Source organism: Terrapene carolina, unplaced genomic scaffold, assembly GCF_002925995.2.
Source record: "Terrapene carolina triunguis isolate 2854851 unplaced genomic scaffold, T_m_triunguis-2.0 Scaffold198, whole genome shotgun sequence".
NCBI lineage: Eukaryota > Metazoa > Chordata > Testudines > Emydidae > Terrapene > Terrapene triunguis.
The window spans coordinates 1,054,517-1,074,937 of NW_020664549.1; the positions used below are offsets into that span (position 1 = coordinate 1,054,517).

The following is a 20,421-nucleotide window of genomic DNA, read 5'->3' on the forward strand; positions in this document are numbered from 1 at the left end:
GTTTGTGTAATTTATTTAATTTAATATTGGTTTGGTTCTTCTTTTTTTGATAATAAACAATATGTGACTGATCATATGCTTTATCTACTGATTTGGGAGTACACTTTCCCAGAACCCTTATGCCAATTCTACTTGGTAGTATGGTGGTAGTATGCCTATAGTTAATTTATTTTACCCGTACTATCCTAGAGTTTCTGTATGCTTCTACGCCTTTGCAGAATTAATTACTCTTATAGAATCCATGCTACACAACTCTCCTATATAAATCACATGGTTATTTATCAGTAAAGGGTGCTCCTTTTTCTCAAGAGTTCTCTCATTTTAGAAATATTGTTAATGCCATAGCTGGATTTCCTAGTCTGCTGGCCCCAACAAGAGGTACACTGAAATTGCACTTAGATGAGCGTGAACTGAGTTATGTTAGAGAACAGATCTTGCCCTCCTGCTGCTAACGGCAGCAACAAACACAACACATGTAACATGACTTAGGCATACAGAATTATACACTTCTATGGTGGTGTTCACTTGCAGATCCCGTTGTGTGATTAATTAAGCTTCAAAACATCCCTAGCCAGTAGGTACGATTACCATTTTACACATGGGGATACTCAGGTGAAGTGATTTGCCTAAGGTCACAAAGGGAGTCAGCAGCAACAGACCCCAGCCCCTGGGGTGGGCCCCACACTCTGCCCGGGGCTGGGAACAGCCCCCTGCTCTGGGCACGGCACGTGAGCTGTCAAGCTTCCGGACACAGCTGTCAGGGCCAGGGAACTCCAACTCCCAGCAGGCTTTGCCGCGAAGGCCGAACGAAGCCGCCTATTGGCCAGTGTCTCTGAGGTGGCGGTTGGGGATTAGCGGGCGGCGCGCGAGGCCAGCGGAGCGGCATGGCGAAGCGGAGGGGCTGGCTGCGTGGGGAGGCCTGGGCCGTCTGCCTGGGGCTCTGCGGGGTGGCGCTGGCCCTGCTGCTGGTGCGGGCCTACGTCCTCCGCTCCCCGCCAGGCCCGCGGCTCTGGTGGCGGCGAGTCGCGCTGGGCTTCGAGCTCAGCGCCCGCGACAGGCAGGAGCTGAAGGAGGCGCTGAGAGGTGAAGGGGCCGGGACCCCTCAGAGCCCCATCCCCGGGGGAGCCCCCCGGCCCCCATGAACCCCCCCCGGCCAGCCCCCGCCCCTGGGACTCCCTGGCCCCCGGCTAACTTCCACCCCGGGGGGACCCCCAGCCAACCCCCCGGGACTCCCCAGTCCCCTCAGACTGTCCTTCTGATCTCCAGGGGAACTGCCCCTGACTAACCCCCCCGGGGATCCCCACCCCCAGACTAATTCTCCCACCAAACAACCCCTCGCCCCCAGATTAGTCCCACCAGGGATTCCCCAAACTAACCCTGCTCCCGAGAACTCATGCTGCCAGACTAAATCTTTCCACAGACCCCCCTCCCCACAGACACACACACATCAACCAGGCTAACCCCCTGGGGCCAAACCCCCATTCCCGGCAGGCTCCCACCAGCAGAACCAACTCCACCCCTCGACAAATCCTGGACACTGTAATCCCATCCCAAATACCCCCACTCCCCCCATCCCTGATTGATCCGCCCTGATGACGGACCTTTTTCAACCCCTGCCCCTTCGTGGCTAAGTCTCCCCCCCGGACCAGCACGCCATCTCTGCTGAGGAGTGCACCCCCTTGGATCCCTAAAGTTACATTCCCTAACTGCCCCACCTTTGGCCACCAAAACTCCATCATGACTCTCCCCCAAGCAACTTCTACTAGGCTGCCTCCCCCCATTTCCTCTGGGGCTAAGACAGCATCCCAGGGCCCTCTTGAGATTGAGTGCTCTGAAACCCCCCTCCACTCAGGACTCATCCTCCAGCTGAATTCTCCAGGGCCTGAGCCTGCCCTGAAGACACTGAGCCCCCAGAAATCCCTTAAGTACTGACGCCTCCTCATCAGCTACTAACGCCATCCATTTACCGAAACCCCCAGGGCACTGACCTCTCTAGTCTGGTGTCCCTGGCAGAATTTCCTCAGTGGGCACTTCTCTCCCATGTGTACCGTGCACCCTCAGGCACAGACAGAAACTGCTTGAGCATTAGCGATCCCTCAACTGACACTATCCCCCCCCCGCCCCCCGTGTCTTCTTCCCATTGTGTCACTTTACTTTTAAGCATCTATTCAGCCCCTTATTGCTTGCTTAGACATTGGCCTGCTCCCCTCCCAGCACCTCTTCTCAGACACTGGCACATGCCCAAGGAAACAGCTAACCCATCCTCAAGCTCTGACACCCCTCCACTGACTGCCCTCCAGCAACTGAGGCAGCTGACACCACCCTGAAACTGACAACCTCCCTTTATCCCCAAAAGGCACTTCACTTGTGTATTACATCCCTCCCTGCCCTGCTTCCATGACACTGCAGAAAGTACATGCTATGGGTGATAGGGAAGAAAGAAAAACTGCAGAAGAAAAAGATTGAAAATCATTTCTTTAAAAAAAAAAAAAAGAGGATTTATTTCTTCTGCTGACAAATGAAAGAAGGGAATAATATTGTTTTAATAGCTCCTCTGTATAAGTCATTGCTTGTTATCAGTTAAGATTCTTTAGCACTGCATGATGCAATGCCTGTCTCAAAATACCTGGTATATTTACATTTGCAGCCATATACTTTGACCCCACTAGATATCCTAAGCAAAACAGTAAATGTGTCTTGGAGATAGTGGAGGACACATACACCTGAGTCTCAGCTGTGTATCAGTAACACCTGACTCTGATAATCTTGCTGAGTGGTCCAATGTAGATATTAATGAAAAAGGAGAGAGGATATTGAGGGATTCCACAACCAGGGGCCTGGATGTCTCAGAGTGGTATAGCTGTTTTAGTTTATAAAGCACTTTCGATGAAAGATGATCTGTAAATGCAAAGTGCTATTGTTGTTGTTGGTTGGCCCATTCCTCATCCCTTGTTCATAAACATAATATTAAGTCTATAGAAGAGGGATGATAAGAAGTAGGTGAATCCATGAGGCTGCACCATATTTGCAGTGGATGGCAGGGAAAAACTTGTCCAGAAAGCTGTATAAATGTTTTAGAATCTGCCAAATGACTGTACTGCAGAGATGAAACCAGGCAATAAATGAATTATTATGCTTTCCCACAGCAGATATTCTTGTCTTAACTGGAACCAGAATTTCACATACCTGCAGCCTTTGTTTCCTCCCACTGACAGTCTTCTCCAATACCTCATCCCTCTTACATACAAAACACAGTTTGTCTGCATTCTGCAATTGTACATCTTCAGATGTCCCTTTGCCACACTAAATAAATTAGTGCTCCCTCTTCCTTTCTCGCTCAAATCTTGTACCCCTGCCATGCAGACATCCTGTCATACAGCTAGTGTATTTGTGCTTTCAGACACAAAGACTCTGCAGGAAGCTTCTGGGGTATATGGATTACATTAGGATTGGCAGCTAGTAGAAAACCAGACACAGGCATCAAACAATAGTTACAACTATTAAAATAGAGGAAAAGCTCTTCTGTATTTAGTTGATGGAATTATTACCTAGCAGGTGGAAATGTTTTTTTTTAATTAGAAACCAAAAAATCCTCTTTAGAGAGACCTTTGATGAAGTAGATGGGAGCAGGAGCAGGCCCATAGTGGGGCATAATGAGCCATCATGGAGCAGCAGTGTCTGAGGTAAAGGATGATTCAGTTAACACCACTGTTCCCATATAAATCTGATGAGGCAACTCACATTTTCCACTCAGCAAGATCCTGTGAGGTGCTAAGCATTTAGTGAGAGTTGAGTGTACTCAGGCTTGAGCCCAAAGTAATGTTTTTCATTAGAAAGCTTATTGAAAAAGATGGTGCAATTATATTTCAATTCCCATCTAGTAATATAGTTGCATTTAATCCTAAAATGTTATGTTGACAAGGAATCAATCTTCACAATCCAGTGAAATGCGGCTGCTTCCAGAGTGGAAAGCAGTAGCATTTTTAACAATGCACAGCAACAAGACACAACAATTTAGAACAAGTAATAAAGAAGAACATTCTATATGAAACTGCACAGGCATTAATAGGGTAGCCAGAATGTACTTAATGAGGTTAAAATGTGGTCAGTTCTTTGAGGATAATACTACCTCTACCCTTCTGTCTTGGGATCTGTAAAGTCTACAAAATACTCAGGATCTTAGTTTTCCTACCTATTCAAATTACAGTTAAAAGGACTGTCAGACTGATTGTCATCATTGCCAAAAATCCTCTACTTCATATTTTCATTTAAGGTGCCATCAAAATCCAAACAGTCTCCTTCTCTCCAGAGGACCAAAATACAACAGCATTGGCAGAATTTGGGAATTATATTAAAAAAGGTACAGAATTTACATTCCTACATATTTTTAATAAAAGGGCAGGAGGTTGGCAACAAGTTGAGAAGAAGGTTTAGATTCTGAATATAATGGAATAGTACTGTATTTGGTGTAGCACTTTTTATCTTGATTTTTCTCAAAAGGGGACTGGATTACCATACGGGCCAAAATGGGACCTGCAGTTCAACTGTGGTGTATTTCCACTGATGGTAGAAACTGAGCATAGACAGGGCATAGGTGTTTTTTTACTTCCATGTCATGACCCTGCTCTGAAGACAGTTAGACAACCTTGTGATAAAAAAGCCTAAACCTGTCTGAGCCCTGTCTGTAGGTTCCATCGTCCAATACAGCTGCAGTGGTGGTGAATTACAGGTCCTGTTTTTGCCAAGGGAGACAAGGCTCTAGTGAGGGTTTCCACTGCAGATTGGGACAGTTTGGTAAAGCTGTTTGAGGGAAGCTTGCACATTTGCTGCCTGCAACGTATCAAGCTTTGTAGTCTTATTGCCATGCGTGTTAAAATTCACTATAGACCCTGCTTCCATTAAAATCCGTGGCAAAATTCCGCTAACAGGTTCGTGTCATATTCCCAATCATTTTGGTGGTGGAATAGAAAAGATCTTGCTAATTTTTCTCCTTTGTATATTTCTCTCTTCTTTTGAATTTATTTTTAAACAGTTTTTCCTGCTGTATTTTCTACCAAGTTCATTCAACATGAGATCATTGGGGGATACAGCCATCTCTTCACTGTCCAGGGTTCTGACCCCCAGCTCATGCCCTACATGCTGCTTGCTCACATGGATGTAGTCCCAGCTTCCCAAGAGGGGTGGCATGTCCCTCCTTTCTCGGCTAAGGAACTTGACGGTTTCATCTATGGACGAGGAACAGTGGACAACAAAAATTCTGCTATAGTATGTCTTCTCCGTCACCTCATTTCAGACCGATGCAAAACGCTAAGGAATGTTTTTGTTCATGGTCTGATGGGTAAATAATTAACAGTCCCATAGTTTTGTGATTTGAAAACTTCTGTTTTGGAACTAGTTAGCTATTGAGAATGGCAGTAATAATCCCATAAACAACTAAATCAAAATTAACCATTGCAATGTATGAGGCAAAATGGATGTGGCAAGACAGCAGAAATACAAACTAACCACTGCTGATCAGACAATGACCACAGTTTAGGAAGAAAAAAAATAGATGAGACTGGAAAAACACAAGTGTTAACAGATTACAAAATTCATCCCCACTGTTCTTATTTTTCTTTGTTCTTCCTTAGTAATGTTTTTGTATAAAAAGTTAATCCTCATTAAAGTAATGGGTTTGCTACAACTAGCGAGAGCCATACCATATGCAGTCTAGATGCAATAAAAAGGCTCAATTAAGTGGGGTTTTTTCAGGCATAGAGACCCCGATCATGCTCCCTTTGAAGTCAGTTGGAGTTTGCCTTGGCCTCCAGTAGGAGTAGGATCAAGCCTATACTATTTTATATATTTATTCTGATATTATGTGACACACTGAGTCTTGAGGATTCTTAAGTCTCTTGGATTGTGTTTGCAAAAGAATATGATTATCATCAACTAGGTGGAGTGAAAAGAAACCCTGAAACAGTTAAAAGAATTAAGCCTGCTTGAGGACTGTGAAAGTACTGGATTTCCTTTACATCTTCATGTTCTTTGCCATATGAAGTAGCTCTTCTTTGCAACCTCAGAGAGCAAAAGGACACAGTGACTAACATGCTGCCTCTGTTCCACAGGGTATTCTGCAAGCTCTAGAATTCCTGCTGAGAAGACACTACAGACCTCGCAGGTCTTTCTATATTGGCATTGGACATGATGAAGAGGTATTTCTCTCAGTCTGTCTCGCTCTCGTTTCCTCCTATAAGAGCAGCTTGATTCTTGGATAGCCAGTTGCCTGCATTGTCCTTGTACTTGACTAAATCAACTTTCTAAGGATTATTTACCGTGAAACCCCCGATGATCACTGTTGCATTGACAAATCACTCTTTAGAGCATTGCAGTCATAGGTATATATTGACAGTTCAGCTCTCAGTGACCTGGGCATCAGGGTTTTGCTCAGTGGAGAGAGAGGAGAAGGGTAAATCCGTACTGTTCTTTGGTATGGCTTTTCTATGGCTGTCAGACGTAAAAAGTACAGTGTATGAGTGAAATGTGAAAATCCAGGTTAAGATGCATTTGATTGTTCCAGGTGAACAGTGTTATCTAACAGAGTCTTCATTAATGACATAGGGCTAGAAATAGAGAATGATAGGGTAGCAGAATTGCCCATTCTCATAAAGACAAGAAGGGCATTCAGTGAAATTGAAAGATAAGAAACGATCAAATTAAATACCTTTTTAAACAATGCCTAATTAAGCTGTAGAGCTCATTGCTGTGGGGTAGCATTGAGGCTTCTCATGAATAATGAGAACATCTTCAATTATATTAGACTGGATGTAAACTCTCTTGCTTCAGAACATAAGCAACCACTAATTGACAGGGGTTAGAAAGAAACTTCATCCCATGGACAGGTTATTTCATAATTGCTCACTCTGGGGTTTCTTGCACCTTTCTCATGTAGCACTGGTCACTGTCAGAGTCAGGATACTGTACTAGATGGACTGCTTGTGCGATTCAGCGTGGCAATTCCTCTGATTTGGACTCTCGTAGGTATCTGGTCATAAGGGAGCAATGAAGATTGCAGCTCTGCTGAAAACTAGAGGAGTGAAGCTTTCTTTCCTGCTAGATGAGGGAAGCGTTATCTTAGATGGGTTCTTGGTGGGAATAAAGGATCCAGTAGCAGTGTAAGTAAGGAAAGAAGAGAATTTAACACAATGAGCCTGATCCCTGGCTTTATGGGTAAGTATAAGAGAGTCTGCTAGTTTGGACTAATGCAGCGTTGTCCATAATACAACATAAAGGCCCTCTATGGCATCTTAAAATGTGGCCTGCAGCTGCTCTTTTCTTCCTTGGTGAAAACACAGCCGATGAACTACAGGGTTTTATTGCTGGTGACTTGATTGCAGTTTCTGTTCATCTCAGTGAAAATATAAATACAAGCAAATGTTCGGGTTGTGTGCATATTTAATAATTAAGTATATTTACATACTTACATACATTTGTGTGTGGCTCTTAAGCTCCTGTCAGATTTTCATTGCAGCCCTCGGTGTTGCAAAGATTGGGCCTCCTTAGCTAATGCATAGAGCACTTGGCTGGGAAACCCACCCTTAGGTTTTCATCCCACCAATCACTGTATCACACTCTTGTTCTACCTCTTTGTTTACTTGAGTAGGTGAGTTTGGCTGGGTTGCAGCTGGGTCACAGCGCTAAGGATGGAGATGCCCATATTTATACATAGCTGTCTTCTAGGCTGTCATTTATAGCTGCCCAGGGATTTTATGTTTTTTTTCTTTGGATAAAAATTTAGTAACTTTGATGTGTAGTTGAGGTTTTGACAGCAGAACCTGAGGCTGGTTCACCATTGTGGCAATCAGTGTGTCAGCCTCCTGACTGCCATTTGCTGGTTGTGCACATGGCAGGATGGGGCATGCAGTCAACGCTATTTCTCTTTGGAAAGCTTAGATAGCAACCCTGATTTACCTGTGGAGTGTTTATGTAACAAAAGTTTGTCTTTGGCATGCAGCTTGTACGCTTGATTCATACCTTTTCTGAGGGAATGCAAAGGTGACACTTTATCTTGAGTAGGAAAGAATGAGGAAATGGGCTATCTGTTGAGTTATGAATTCTGTCCCTTTCCCTCTGTGATAGACAATCCTCTGAAGACCTGGTGGTTAATTTAGGAAGCCCTGTGATGAGTCAGTCTCATTTATTTGTTATTCTAAAAAGCAGGGAAAAGACAACCAGGCGCTAATGGGATTTGGAATTTTGATATAAAGAACTTGGTGACAAAACAAATGTGATAAACATGGGCACTATCAGACACTGTTGGTAGAAGGGTCAGATCTGACTGCGTATAGGTGTTTCAGTTTTACAATCCATTTCCTTCTCCAAAGCTGCAATTTAGACTTTGTGGGGAGCATTCTGGTTTTCATGCAGAACGGTAGTGAAAAAGAGACCCCCATAATCTTCGTGTTGGCTGTGGGAGCATATAAAATGGACAAGTGCATGGGCCAGTCTCCCAGTGGAAAATATGATACCTATATATTGAAATATGAATGCAGTTTAGCTTTAATAAGACAGCAGTTGGCCCTTAACATCAAACAAGAATTAAAATGCTATCATTTAAGCTTTTAAAAACACTGCATAGGATAAGTATTTCCTATTGTCAACCTCCACAGAGGTGTTTGCAATCATTAATTCATTTTAATTACCATGAAATGCTCTTGTTATACTTAAATGACATTTGTTTTTAAGACACTTGGTCTGTCAACAATACTGCAGCCGTGGTGCAAAATGTAAGCAAAGAGCCTTCCGAGTGCACTTACTTTCAGTCTCTGAGCAGTGCTGTCACAAGCAGGGTACTGCAGCTGTGCCAGAGCAAGTGTGTTAGTTGTGTGATGTGAAATCTGGAGAAAAAGCCAAGACCTCAATGCTCCTACCACTCAGGTGTGGCTTTAAATGCTTTTTGTTGTTGCTGCTGCTGCTGTTAGAGTATTTTTATTTGGTTTTAAAAAATAAGCATATCAGCCCCCTCTGTCTACAGTCTGTAGAGGCTGAAGAACTCCGGTTATGTAATATTTGGAATTGGCTTGATGAAGTTATTTCTTGTTCATCAGAATAGCTATCACAGAGAAGGGTTCAATTACAGCGAACTTCAGTGTGGAAAAAGAGCAAGGTCATTCCTCTGCCCCTCCTAAGGAGACGAGTATCGGTATTCTTGCAGCGGCATTGTCCAGGTGAGAGTTTACCTGGCTGTGTAACAGACCTAAGCTTGTCATGCAAAATCTCCTTAAACAGACTTGACCTCAGCGCTATATATTGTACCTCTCTGTGTATGTTTAAAACTGAAGCTTATGGCTCATGTAAGTGTGCAGATATACAACCCTTGGCAGAGGGGTTGTGGTCAGGGGAAGAGGGCATGGCTGGAGCACCTCTGCACTCCAGCTATTCACACTTCCTGGAATGGTCCCTAGGGACCCTAAAAAGCCAGGCATAAATTAGATCATCATCGGGGCTATTCAGACTTACACCAGGGACCTAAATGTCACTCAGTAGCCCTAGAATTTGGATATCCGCAAAGGTGACATGAATCTATTTTTGTTCCGTCCTTTTGTCTGTTGCTAGAATTTCTCTCCAAGAATCTTTGGTGACTGTATCTGCTGCCTACAGGTGATATCTATGCAGGCAAATAAACATGATGTGGTATCAAAATGTTATATCCTGTTTCCTGTAGGCTGTGGTACAAGGTAGTGCTCCTGCTTCTCAGCCTCCCTATCCCAATGGATAAAGAATAGATTGATGGGGGCAAGGGTGTTGTTTTATAGAAGTGCCTGAAATAAAGAGAGACTTGCTATCGTTTTGGCCTACCATTTTTATAGATTTCCACATCTCCCTTACTGTCCCTTCCTTCCCATTGGGAGCCAGCCTTGGCTATCTCTTCATCCTCCCCAAAATAATATCTTTGGATGAGACAGGAATGCTCTGAAATCCGTGGTGAAGTTGTTCTCCTTGATTTGTGAACTAAGAGAGCTATGGCTACATTTCAAGCTCTAGGTCAAATCTATGAATCAAAATGCAACCTGTTTTCTGCAATAATGTAGAATGAGGGTTTTTTTTTCAAATGCTCATTTGCTTGTTGTAGGTTGGAGCAGAATCCCATGCCCAATCTGTTTGGCCATGGACCAGAAATCTTGATTCTTGAGCACTTGGCTTCAGAGGTAAGTATTCAACTGTAGCTTCATTCTCAAGTTTCACATCATTGATATTAATAAATTAAAAGTAGCCCCAGATGTAAATTACCTAGGGGGGTTTCCTAATCTCTGTTAAAATCATTTAACTCAGAAAGGAGAATTCAAAGCTTAAGTGCAATAGTTCTCCCTCTGCAGCATCCCTCTCATACTGTACATAGACGTATCTCTTAGCCCTGTGTTCTGCACTGAGTCGTGACATCACTTTAGTCTCCAAAGCTGGAATTTTGATAATTGGTGTATCTTTGTTTTCTCTTACCACTTAGTTCCGTTTTCCTCTCAATCTCGTCATGACCAACCTGTGGCTGTTCTCGCCCATCGTCAGCAGGTAAAGGGAACACATCCCCTCTTCACACTCCCAGCCTCTGCCCCCATGAAATATGGGAACCAATGTCCATTTAGAAACTTTAGTCCTCTAGCTTTCTTGCCAATAAGCCTGATCTTTCCTGGAAATCAGCCATCCTATTTCTCGGTTTATCAGACTATAAAGCATTTACCTTACTTTAATTAATAATTGAAACATACTGTAGCTGCTCTGCTAATGCATAGGTTGGTCTAATCAATTTAATTCTCACTTTTGTCATTTATATCTTTTATAAATACAAAACTCCTTTTAAAAACTTATTTTCATGCAGAATTTTCGAGCAGAAGCCCTCCACTAATGCCTTGATTCGGACCACCACAGCAATCACCATGTTTAATGCAGGAATCAAGGTAGCTTCATGTGTGCATTTGATTTTTCCTCCACGTAGCGTGAGGAGAATGCTTGTATTATTTAGAATGGTGGTTCCCACATACTACTAGATGTACCACTATGAATGGTTGGTTTTCTAGTCTCCTCCTACACTTAATTTTAAACTCAGCCTCTATACTGGGCCTTCATGCTTTGCCAACCTCACTCCATCTGAAAGTATAGCCCAGTTCACACCTTAGGGTTTACAATAGAAAATGGTTTCACTGATGACAATATTTGTTATCCAGTTCTTTCTAAACTGGTGCTGAAAATGGTTTAAGTGCTAATGTAGACAGGATAAAAAACATTTTCAACCCTGTTACACAGAGCGTGATTGAGACTTTGGACCACCCATTGTCAGCAACAGGACAACTTCCTACTATAGCTGGGACCTTTGTCCCATGATCACAAGACTGATATCCCTAAACTCCACAATGGGTTAGAGCAAGCACAGCAGAGTGAGAGGCAGCAGGTTCTGGCTGGTACAGTCAAGGTCTTAACCTGATAAACTGCACGGTTGAGAATTGCAGCTCTGGAACACCAATGAGAAAATTGAAAGGTGGATAAGGAACTGGTTAAAGGGGAGACTACACGGGTCATACTGAAAGGTGAACTGTCAGGCTGGAAGGAGGTTACTAGTGGAGTTACTCAGCGATTGGTTTTGGGACCAGTCTTATTTAATCTTTTTATTACTGACCTTGGCACAAAAAGTGGGAATGTGCTAATAAAGTTTGCGGATGACACAAAGCTGGGAGGTATTGCTAACACAGAGAAGGACCGGGATATCATACAGGAAGATCTGGATGACCTTGGAAACTGGAGTAATAGTAATAAGATGAAATTTAATAGTGAAAAGTGCAAGGTCATGCATTTGGGGATTAATAACAAGAATTTTGGTTATAAATTGGGGACACATCAGTTGGAAGTAACAGAGGAGGAGAAGGACCTTGGAGTATTGGTTGATCACAGGATGACTATGAGCTGCCAATGTGATATGGCCTTTAAAAAAGCTAATACGGTTTTAGGATGCATTAGGCGAGGTATTTCCAGTAAAGATAAGGAGGTGTTAGTACCATTATACAAGGCACTGGTGGGACCTCATCTGGAATACTGTGTGCAGTTCTGGTCTCCAATGTTTAAGAAGGATGAATTCAAACTGGAACAGGTACAGAGAAGGGTTACTAGGATGATCCGAGGAATGGAAAACCTGTCTTATGAAAGGAGACTGAAAGAGCTTGGCTTGTTCAGCCTAACCAAAAGAAGGCTGAGGGGAGATATGATTGCTCTTTATAAATATATCAGAGGGATAGATATCAGGGAAGGAGAGGAATTATTTAAGCTTAGTACCAATGTGGACACAAGAACAAATGGATATAAACTGGACACTAGGAAGTTTAGACTTGAAATTAGACGAAGGTTTCTAACCATTAGAGGAGTGAAGTTCTGGAACAGCCTTCCAAGTGGAGTAGTGGGGGCAAAAGACATATCTGGCTGCAAGACTAAACTTGATAAGTTTATGGAGGGGATGGTATGATGGGATAGCCTAATTCTGGCAATTAATTGATCTTTGATTATTAGCAGGTAAATAGGCCCAATGGTCTGTGATGGGATGTTAGATGGAGTGGGATCTGAGTTGCTACAGAGAATTCTTTCCTGGGTGCTGGCTGGTGAGTCTTGCCCACATGCTCAGGGTTTAACTGATTGCCATATTTGGGGTCGGGAAGGAATTTTCCTCCAGGGAAGATTGGCAGAGGCCCTGGAGGTTTTTCGCCTTCTTCGGCAGCATGGGGCACGGGTCACTTGCTGGAGGGTTCTCTGCACCTTGAGGTCTTTAAACCACGATTAGAGGACTTCAATAACTCAGACATAGGTTAGGGGTTTGTTACAGGAGTGGGTGGGTGAGATTCTGTGGCCTGCGTTATGCAGGAGGTCAGACTAGATGACCATAATGGTCCCTTCTGACCTTAAGTCTATGAGTCTATGAGAGCAATTAATAGTTTGGGCCTACTTTGTGCATTCCTCAAAGGAAATCTTTACTGAAAAGGATCACTTGTCTAGAAAACAAGATGTAATAGGTAAACAGTGACACTGAGTGGTGAGAAGAGAAATAACATGTTGTTTGCTTTTTTACTGTGTGTGTTCAAAGACTGTGTAACTTGCATACTTAACAAAGTATAAAATATATTTTGTAGAAAACAGGAATTCCATATCTGTACTTATGCTGTTAAGTGACGTACATGGGTCATGCCTGGTGTCCTTTGGGGAAATGGACTCAGCTATAAAGGAGGATTTTTTGGAAGAGTGACATCAGATAAAATGAAGTTATTATTTAAAAAAAAAACCATGCCAAACCCTTCCTCACATAGAGAAAAAATTCTAAATGAAAAGTGCCTAATCCTTATATAACTACCTGTGTTGTAAATGACTAATGTTTACAGAGATCAAATGGTGGAAGGTTTGGGCATTTATTTCAATGGGAGCTGGTTGGGGCCTTATATCCTGAGCCCTGGAACTGCATGAGCAGTAGTTAAAACTTTTTGATAGCAGTGCATATCAGGATGATGTAGTATGACAGTGGCAGTTCTGTGATTGGCCTTTGACTCTGCTTATGGCTTTCTCTGTATTGTTTGAGCCTCTTTTTCCCCCTAGTCCAATGTCATCCCACCTTCCGCAAAAGCAACTGTGAATTTTCGGATCCACCCATCACAAAAGGTTGAAGAGGTAATGTCTGCATGTTACATTTGTTCACCTATTTTTTTTCATCATGACATTTGTCCCTGACATGTCATTTACTTAACTTTCCTGTACCTTTGAAATAGACAGTTGTTGACTGGTCTGGAGATTGCAAGCTTTCCTCTGTATTGTAGATCTTGCCTCTGCCATCTCCAGACTGCGCAGTTGTAATACACTCTACCTAGGGTTCCCATAGATGACCCCTCAGCAGCTTCATATAGTGCAAAATTGCCTGCCTGCATTTTGCAGATGACAGATGTGAGCATGTAATATCTGTGCTCTGTGCTGGCTTCCTTTATGTTTCCAGGTGCAAGTCAAGCTATTGGTTGTCTTCTGAAAATCTCTGAGTGTAATGGCATCTGGCCAGTTGAGAATACCTTATCCCCCGTTGCAGCAGGTCTTTTCCAGCAGAAAGCTCTCATTGGCTGTCCCCAAGTTTAGAGTCTAGGGGAAGGGAGTGTTCTGCAACTTGCAGTCTGCCAGAGCCAAATTTATCCAAGGTTTTTTTCCCTTTGAGCACATAGCATAAGATGCACGTGTCCACTGTGTCTTTTTCTTTATTTGGGTCTGTAACCAGGGGAGATTGTCCCTTTGGGCCTGTTGGTTGCTTTAATGTTTGTTATATGTGCCAGATATCACAGTGATGAATGCAGTATAAATGAGAGAGACCCTCAGTGGCTTGTTTTACAGGACTCTTTTTGAAGACTCACTTTGGATTCTAAACACTACCTTCTAAATATGGAGGAGAACAGGAGACAGCCCGGATTCTGAGGGACACCCTCTATGAAATATAGACTTGCAGCTATATTAAGCAGCCTTTGGGGGTCATTCTTCTTCAGAATAACCCATAGACAAGTGGCTCCCACACTTCATTGGTTCACATACCCCCGCCTTAAAAAATTTGTGAAGTGAATTGATGAAACATCGAGCTCACATACTACCAGTGGTGATCCATGGTTTGGGAATCTTGCCATGGACCATACATGCTTATGTAATAGTATTAAGGCTTATCTTCTGTCAGTTGCAGCCACTAGACGGTGACCTGATCTCTCACACTTGAGTAGGTCTGACATAGCCCATTATCTATGAATAATATCAAACCCCTCTCTCTGGACAATCATGCTGAAAGCTTTTTTTGTATTCCATTCACTTGACTGATCCAGCTACACAGTGGTGTCCTTTTGTACTGAAGGGGTTAAGGAAGGCCTTTTGAGGCACTGACCCATAAGTGATTGCCTTGGAAGTACTTCGACCTTTAATGCCAGGAGCGCATTGTGTAAGAGGAAAACAGACTTCCACCATGAGGCCACTACATGGCCCCTGTCCTGATTGTATGTCTTCATTTGGAGCTATAGCTGGCAATTGATTTACAAGGCAAGCCTTGAAACTGGCACCTGCACAGACATCCACAAGGAAAACTCTCATTCCCTTTGCTTATTTGTTCCTCTGGGTGTGTTCATAGGTGCTAGAGATAGTCAAAAACACTATTGCTGATGACAGAGTAAAGATACATCTACAGGAAGCCTTTGACCCACTCCCTATCAGCCCCTGGGATAATGATGTCTTTGGAGTCCAGATTATCCAAAGAACCCTACTGGATGTTTTCCCCCATGTCAGCAACGTAGCTCCAGGTAAGAGCAAACACATGATGATTATTGTTTCCTCTTATACTTCCACATTCCTGTCCCTCCCCCTGCCCCCCAGTTGCTTTGTTTCCATTTCTGTGTATCCCTCCACCCCAGCTGTTAACGACTGGAAACTGCTGTTGTTCCCTCTTCTGTTAGGTTCCATCTCTCTGCTTTAAACTGTGTGTGTGTGTGTGTATGTGTATGTATGGGGTGAGTTATGGTGGAAATAGAAAAAAGCAAACAGGAAACTGGCAGAAACAATGAACTTTGAATTGAGTCTCCCTGCAAAACATACCAGGGAATCTCTTCAGGGATGTAAGGAGTGGCAGGGGAGGTCTTCTCGTTTTAGCTCTTCAGTTTGCACTTCCATGACTGGCAAAACCATCTTTCTTCATCTGTGCTGTACCTAACTATCTAAAGCCCTTATCATGCAAGATGTTCCAGGCTACACAGTTTATGGGATAGGGACTTAAGCTTGAAATTGACACACAGAAAAATAAGAGCCTGATCCTGACAGATGCTCCCATTGAAGCCAACGAGGTGTGGTGCTCAGCTCCTCTCGTTGCTGAAAGAGTTCCCGCATTCTTTATTTCCTGTGCTGATGTGGGAACAATAATTTGTTTTCAAAAGGAGTTTAAGTTTTTAAAGTGTAGAAATGCAATATCAGCCGAGCCTTTTTCCTTGAAGGCTAATTGGTTTCACTTGTGCTGAGACAACCTGACCTGTGGGTTTGTTTTCCAGGTATTTGTATTGGAAACACAGACAGCCGGCACTTCACTAATCTCACAGATGCCATTTATCGATTTAACCCACTAGTATTTAAACCGGACGATTTACCCAGGTATTATATTCTGCTTGTGTGGGGAATGCTCTAGGGACTATTGTCAAAGAAAATTAACATGTGCTGGCCTAGAGAATGAAACCCAACTTTGTATACCGTGGTGTGGCAGTATGGGTGCCTCAGAATCACAAAAGCCACCCATTTCCTGCCGAGTTGGGTGCAGCACACATAATGGGTGAGAACTGCTGTGGGAGAGAGTTAGCCCCGGTTCTTCTCTGTTTAAAATGTAGACAGGACCTGGTTCAAACATCCCTTCCAGTGGGACAGCTGAACTTGCAGGGTTGGCTGGATCACAAATACAATTCCGGGTTCTGAAAGGTTTGGTTCTAGTGTGAAGCCCTTATTTAATATGCATGTCCACATGCCGGCACAAACATGATACTGCCACTTGATTAACCCTTTAAAGCTGGGAGTTATGTGAATACAAAAGTATTAACCATGCTAGGAGTTGGTTCACTTACTAGCGCATCAATTTTATCTTCCATGCGAGTGGAACTGAAATAGGAGCAGAGTGTTCAGGTAGCTGTTCTGCACTCTGACTCAAAGGGCCTGTGGTATGTTAATGCAGGGACCGACAGTGCCTGCTATACTTCCACTTTCCTGCCCTGTCTACCCACTCCATGGTCTTACCCACTGTGCTCTGGCCTTAGAATCAGTAAGCCACTTGTGCTGGCCTCAGGAAAAGATCTTGCTTGGAGTGCATTGTTCTGTAGATTTTTTATTTGTCTCACACTGTTTCCTACTTAAGTCCTGACATTCCCGAGCCTTTATAAAGAGAACTGGGGAATCAGCAGTCTGGACTGGGTTTGCAGTTCCCATGTAGGTGGCTCATGCATATTGTAATGAAAAATATTCTTCTCACTTTAACAGAGTCCATGGCTTGAATGAAAGGATCTCAATTGAGGGCTATGAGAAACAAGTGGAGTTTCTCTACCAGCTGATTCAGAACTCTGATATCGACAAGCTCCCAGAGCCTCATGCAAACTCCCATGAGCTGTGAGACAAAAGAAATGGGGAGAGGAGCAACTATTGAGGTGACTCATGGGATGGCAGTGACTTGGGGTATACAAAGCAGCTACTTATTGACATTGCACTGTGTTCTGGAACTAGGTTATTGTGGATGGTAATTTGCATAGAGATGAAAAGCAATGAGGCTGCTGTCATCAGATACAAAGCCTGCCAAAAAGTAAAGGGAAATTTGAAATGGCAGAAGAGAATTGGAGCAATGGAAAAAGCCTCTGATCTTCACACCACCTCATCTCCCTACCTTCACCTGCAGCCATTAGATACATGCTACTATTAAAGGGAAATGCTATGGGATGGAGCTTAGGGGGATGGAGCTTGGGGGAGGGAATGTTAAGGAGACACAGAACAAGCACAACATGGAAAAACTGTGGAAATGGCCAGAAAATAAAGATTTATTTTCTGGAAATATCCATCTCCTTTCATAACCCCACTCCTTTACTGTACCACGAAATTCACCCTGGTGGAAAGAGTCAGTGCAAGGCTTAGGCACCACCCAAGTCCTATCTGGAGGGCTTAAGTCCCACTAAAGTAGGAATTTAATTAGGATTTAAGTGGTGCCAACACCTTGTCCCAGCCCTCTACACGGGCGAATTTCATCCAAATGGATCGTTATATGTATTCCCAAAACACTGAAGCGCCGATCTGCAAGGTGCTGAGCTGAGGTCAACGGAAGCTCTCTTTGGTAAGCTCCATGAGGCACTATGTGATCGTGGTGCCAGAATTATGAATTGCAGCTTTAAGAAAAAGTAAATCTTAAGAAAAGGTGTGTTTGTCTGTTTTCCCTTTTCACTGAATAGGTTGATACCTAGGAGAGAGATTCTTCTCTTTTCATCTTTAGTTTTCCGTTCCTAGCTTGTTTCTGTATGGTGCAGAATGACTCCAGTTCCCTTCCAGTCAGGTGGAGCCGAGAACACTCTGCACTTTACTGGAAAGGTCCCTAGCACGCTAAAGCTGTGTCTACACTAGCACTTTTCAGGAAATCACCCACCCGTTGCCCTAGTAATGATGGCAGCCTAAGTGTAGACAGGCCATTGGCATTTTTACCACCATGTCATCTAACCCCGCATGCTTTGCACTAGTGCACTCATCATCGTTACCACCCAGGGGTTTGCACCAGAGGGAGATTTCCCAGAAAGTGCTAATGTAGACCAGGATTAAGTATCCTTCTTTTAGGCTATTGCAAAAACGTTCCCTTTCACTAAAGTTGCCGATATTAAACAAAAAGTTGCCAAGAAGGGGCATCTGATCCAGGTGCTATCCCCAAGTGCAAATAGGGTGAAAGCCACTTTATGCACTACTAACACAGGCAATGCAATGCTGGAAACAAGCTAAAACCTCTTTCAGCTGCACTGTTCCATACATGTCTGTCAAGTTATACATGGAATGGAAGGTGCTCTCTGTCTTCTTGGTGAAGAATGTATAGGAATAAGGAACGGTACAATGAAATGTCATCTTGGAAAACACTAAATAATTAAACTGATTTTTGTACTTTCCTTCTTACCAAACTGTTTATGTGCACACTGGTTTTTTTGCAACAGATGTACTAAAATTAAATTACTGATTAAAAAATAAAACCTGCTCTTGTTTTGAAGCTAATAAAAATGGGATTGCAGATTTTTTCCCGGTCTTTATTTAATATTCTAACATGAATGTATAAATGCTGGGAAGAGGTTCATCTCTTCCCTGCCATCAGTCATTTCCACACCTGGGTCTTCACTAGAGCTAGTCAAAAAATTTCCATCAAAACAAATTTTTGCCAAAACAGGAAAAAACCCACATTTTTCCAACCAGCCCTCATCTCCCCTCCCTGGTGCCCTCCTTTCTGTACGAAGCCTGTGTCAATTAACTTTGTCTATTTCCTTCCATAAACTGTTTAGGGGTCTGCCTAAATATCCAGCAGGATTTGCCACTTCCTTGACAGGAGGTTCCCCTTGAACCTGACACTCCCCACCCCCACTGAGCTAGGTAGCAAGAAGCCTTTAATCAAGTGCATCTCTCCTTTGTGCTACCACGTGGCTGGCTTTGAGAAGAAACCTGTTGTGCTTGGAGTGGCAGCTCTCAAGTAGGGAGACTACCACCACAAAGTCAACTTTCACAAGCTACCTGTGTGGCTTTAGAAAGCTGCACTGACATAGCTTTTCCCCTGAAACCCCCTTGTCCCTTGAAGTATCAGGCTGAATCTAAAATAGAGACGAACCATTGGTAATTGAACCAGCCAGGAGCCCTCAACAGTAGGACTGTTGTATCTGTTACACCAGTGATTCCTATCCGCACTCACCCTTCAGCAGCAGAGATCGGCACATTGAAGACCCACATGGACGTCTAATCCAAATGGTGATCTCATAGTTTAGGTGGTGTTGGAAGCACCTTTGTGTGGGGGAACCTAGTGGTTAACACACTAAGTTCTGGGCAAAGCTGCCATTTGCACCAATGCAGGTTGATGTGGTTTCAAGCAGAGAGTGAGCTGCACCAATGCACTGTGGCTGATTGACATTTTGCTTATTTACACTAGGGGTTTGCACCAATGCAGTTGCAACAATGTCTGCAATCGCAGGTAGGCAAGGCCTTGGAGATGGAGGCAGACCACCTCCCTTACTGATTCAGACACACCAAGTTGCAGCACCATTTAACTGTGCAGGAGATGTCATGTTTCAAAGGGGAAGATTAAGAAGTGTAGAAACCATAATCACCACTTTCACAGCATTCCGCCTTAAGCCAAGAGCAACAGAATGTTCCCAAAATGTCCCCATTGATTTGTTTAGAAAGGAATAGAGAAAATGTTGAGGTTTCATTAAGTCTTTAGTGGTGGGGGAGTCTGCTAAGTAGCCTTTTGTTTCTCCCCTGCCTGCACGGCTTTGTGTGGACCCCTCACTGTTTCTGAAGTGGTAGAGTACCTTCAGCTCTCCCGGGATTCGGCCTTGTTTGCAGTGGGCATGAAACAAAGTAACATTCCACATAGCACATAATTATCTTAATCAGGCTAATGTAAATTAAAGAGCAGCTCCCAGCCAGACTTCTAATAAGACTTAGCGCTTAATAGAGCATGTTTCATCTTCATTTTGTTAGCACTACACAGGCTGCAATCCTGCAGTGAGCTGTGGGTGGGCAGACCTCAGCCTCTGGGCTTAGAACTGTGTTGGGATCAGGGCTTTCGTTAGTTCCTGCCAGTTCCTCTTCCCAGCTCCAGCCCGATCTCCCGCCCCCCCTCATTCTCTGCAGCCTTGACAAATGCAATCTTGTCCC

At 43.6% G+C, this 20,421-nt stretch overlaps 1 protein-coding gene across 1 annotated transcript; it reads left to right on the forward strand.

Moving 5' to 3' along the window:
• The first annotated feature begins 863 nt into the window (after positions 1–863).
• LOC112118420 (N-fatty-acyl-amino acid synthase/hydrolase PM20D1) lies at positions 864–18,797 on the forward strand. Its single transcript, XM_024216716.1, has 13 exons — positions 864–1,083; positions 4,274–4,360; positions 5,033–5,265; positions 6,108–6,194; positions 7,021–7,154; positions 9,087–9,206; positions 10,112–10,187; positions 10,484–10,545; positions 10,853–10,931; positions 13,600–13,671; positions 15,146–15,314; positions 16,053–16,152; positions 17,023–18,797. Exons 1-13 carry the CDS (start codon positions 885–887, stop codon positions 17,150–17,152), a joined length of 1,548 nt encoding a protein of 515 aa, XP_024072484.1. The 5' UTR covers positions 864–884; the 3' UTR covers positions 17,153–18,797.
• Positions 18,798–20,421: the final 1,624 nt, after the last annotated feature.

What these genes read in the sequence shown, in the direction of transcription:
- LOC112118420 (XM_024216716.1), top strand. Translation starts at nt 885, where the DNA reads ATGGCGAAGCGGAGGGGCTGGCTGCGTGGGGAGGCCTGGGCCGTCTGC. An exon ending in ACAACAAAAATTCTGCTATA is followed by an intron (nt 5,266 to 6,107) that starts GTATGTCTTCTC and finishes TCTGTTCCACAG; the next exon opens with GGTATTCTGCAAGCTCTAGA. An exon ending in ATAAAGGATCCAGTAGCAGT is followed by an intron (nt 7,155 to 9,086) that starts GTAAGTAAGGAA and finishes CTTGTTCATCAG; the next exon opens with AATAGCTATCACAGAGAAGG.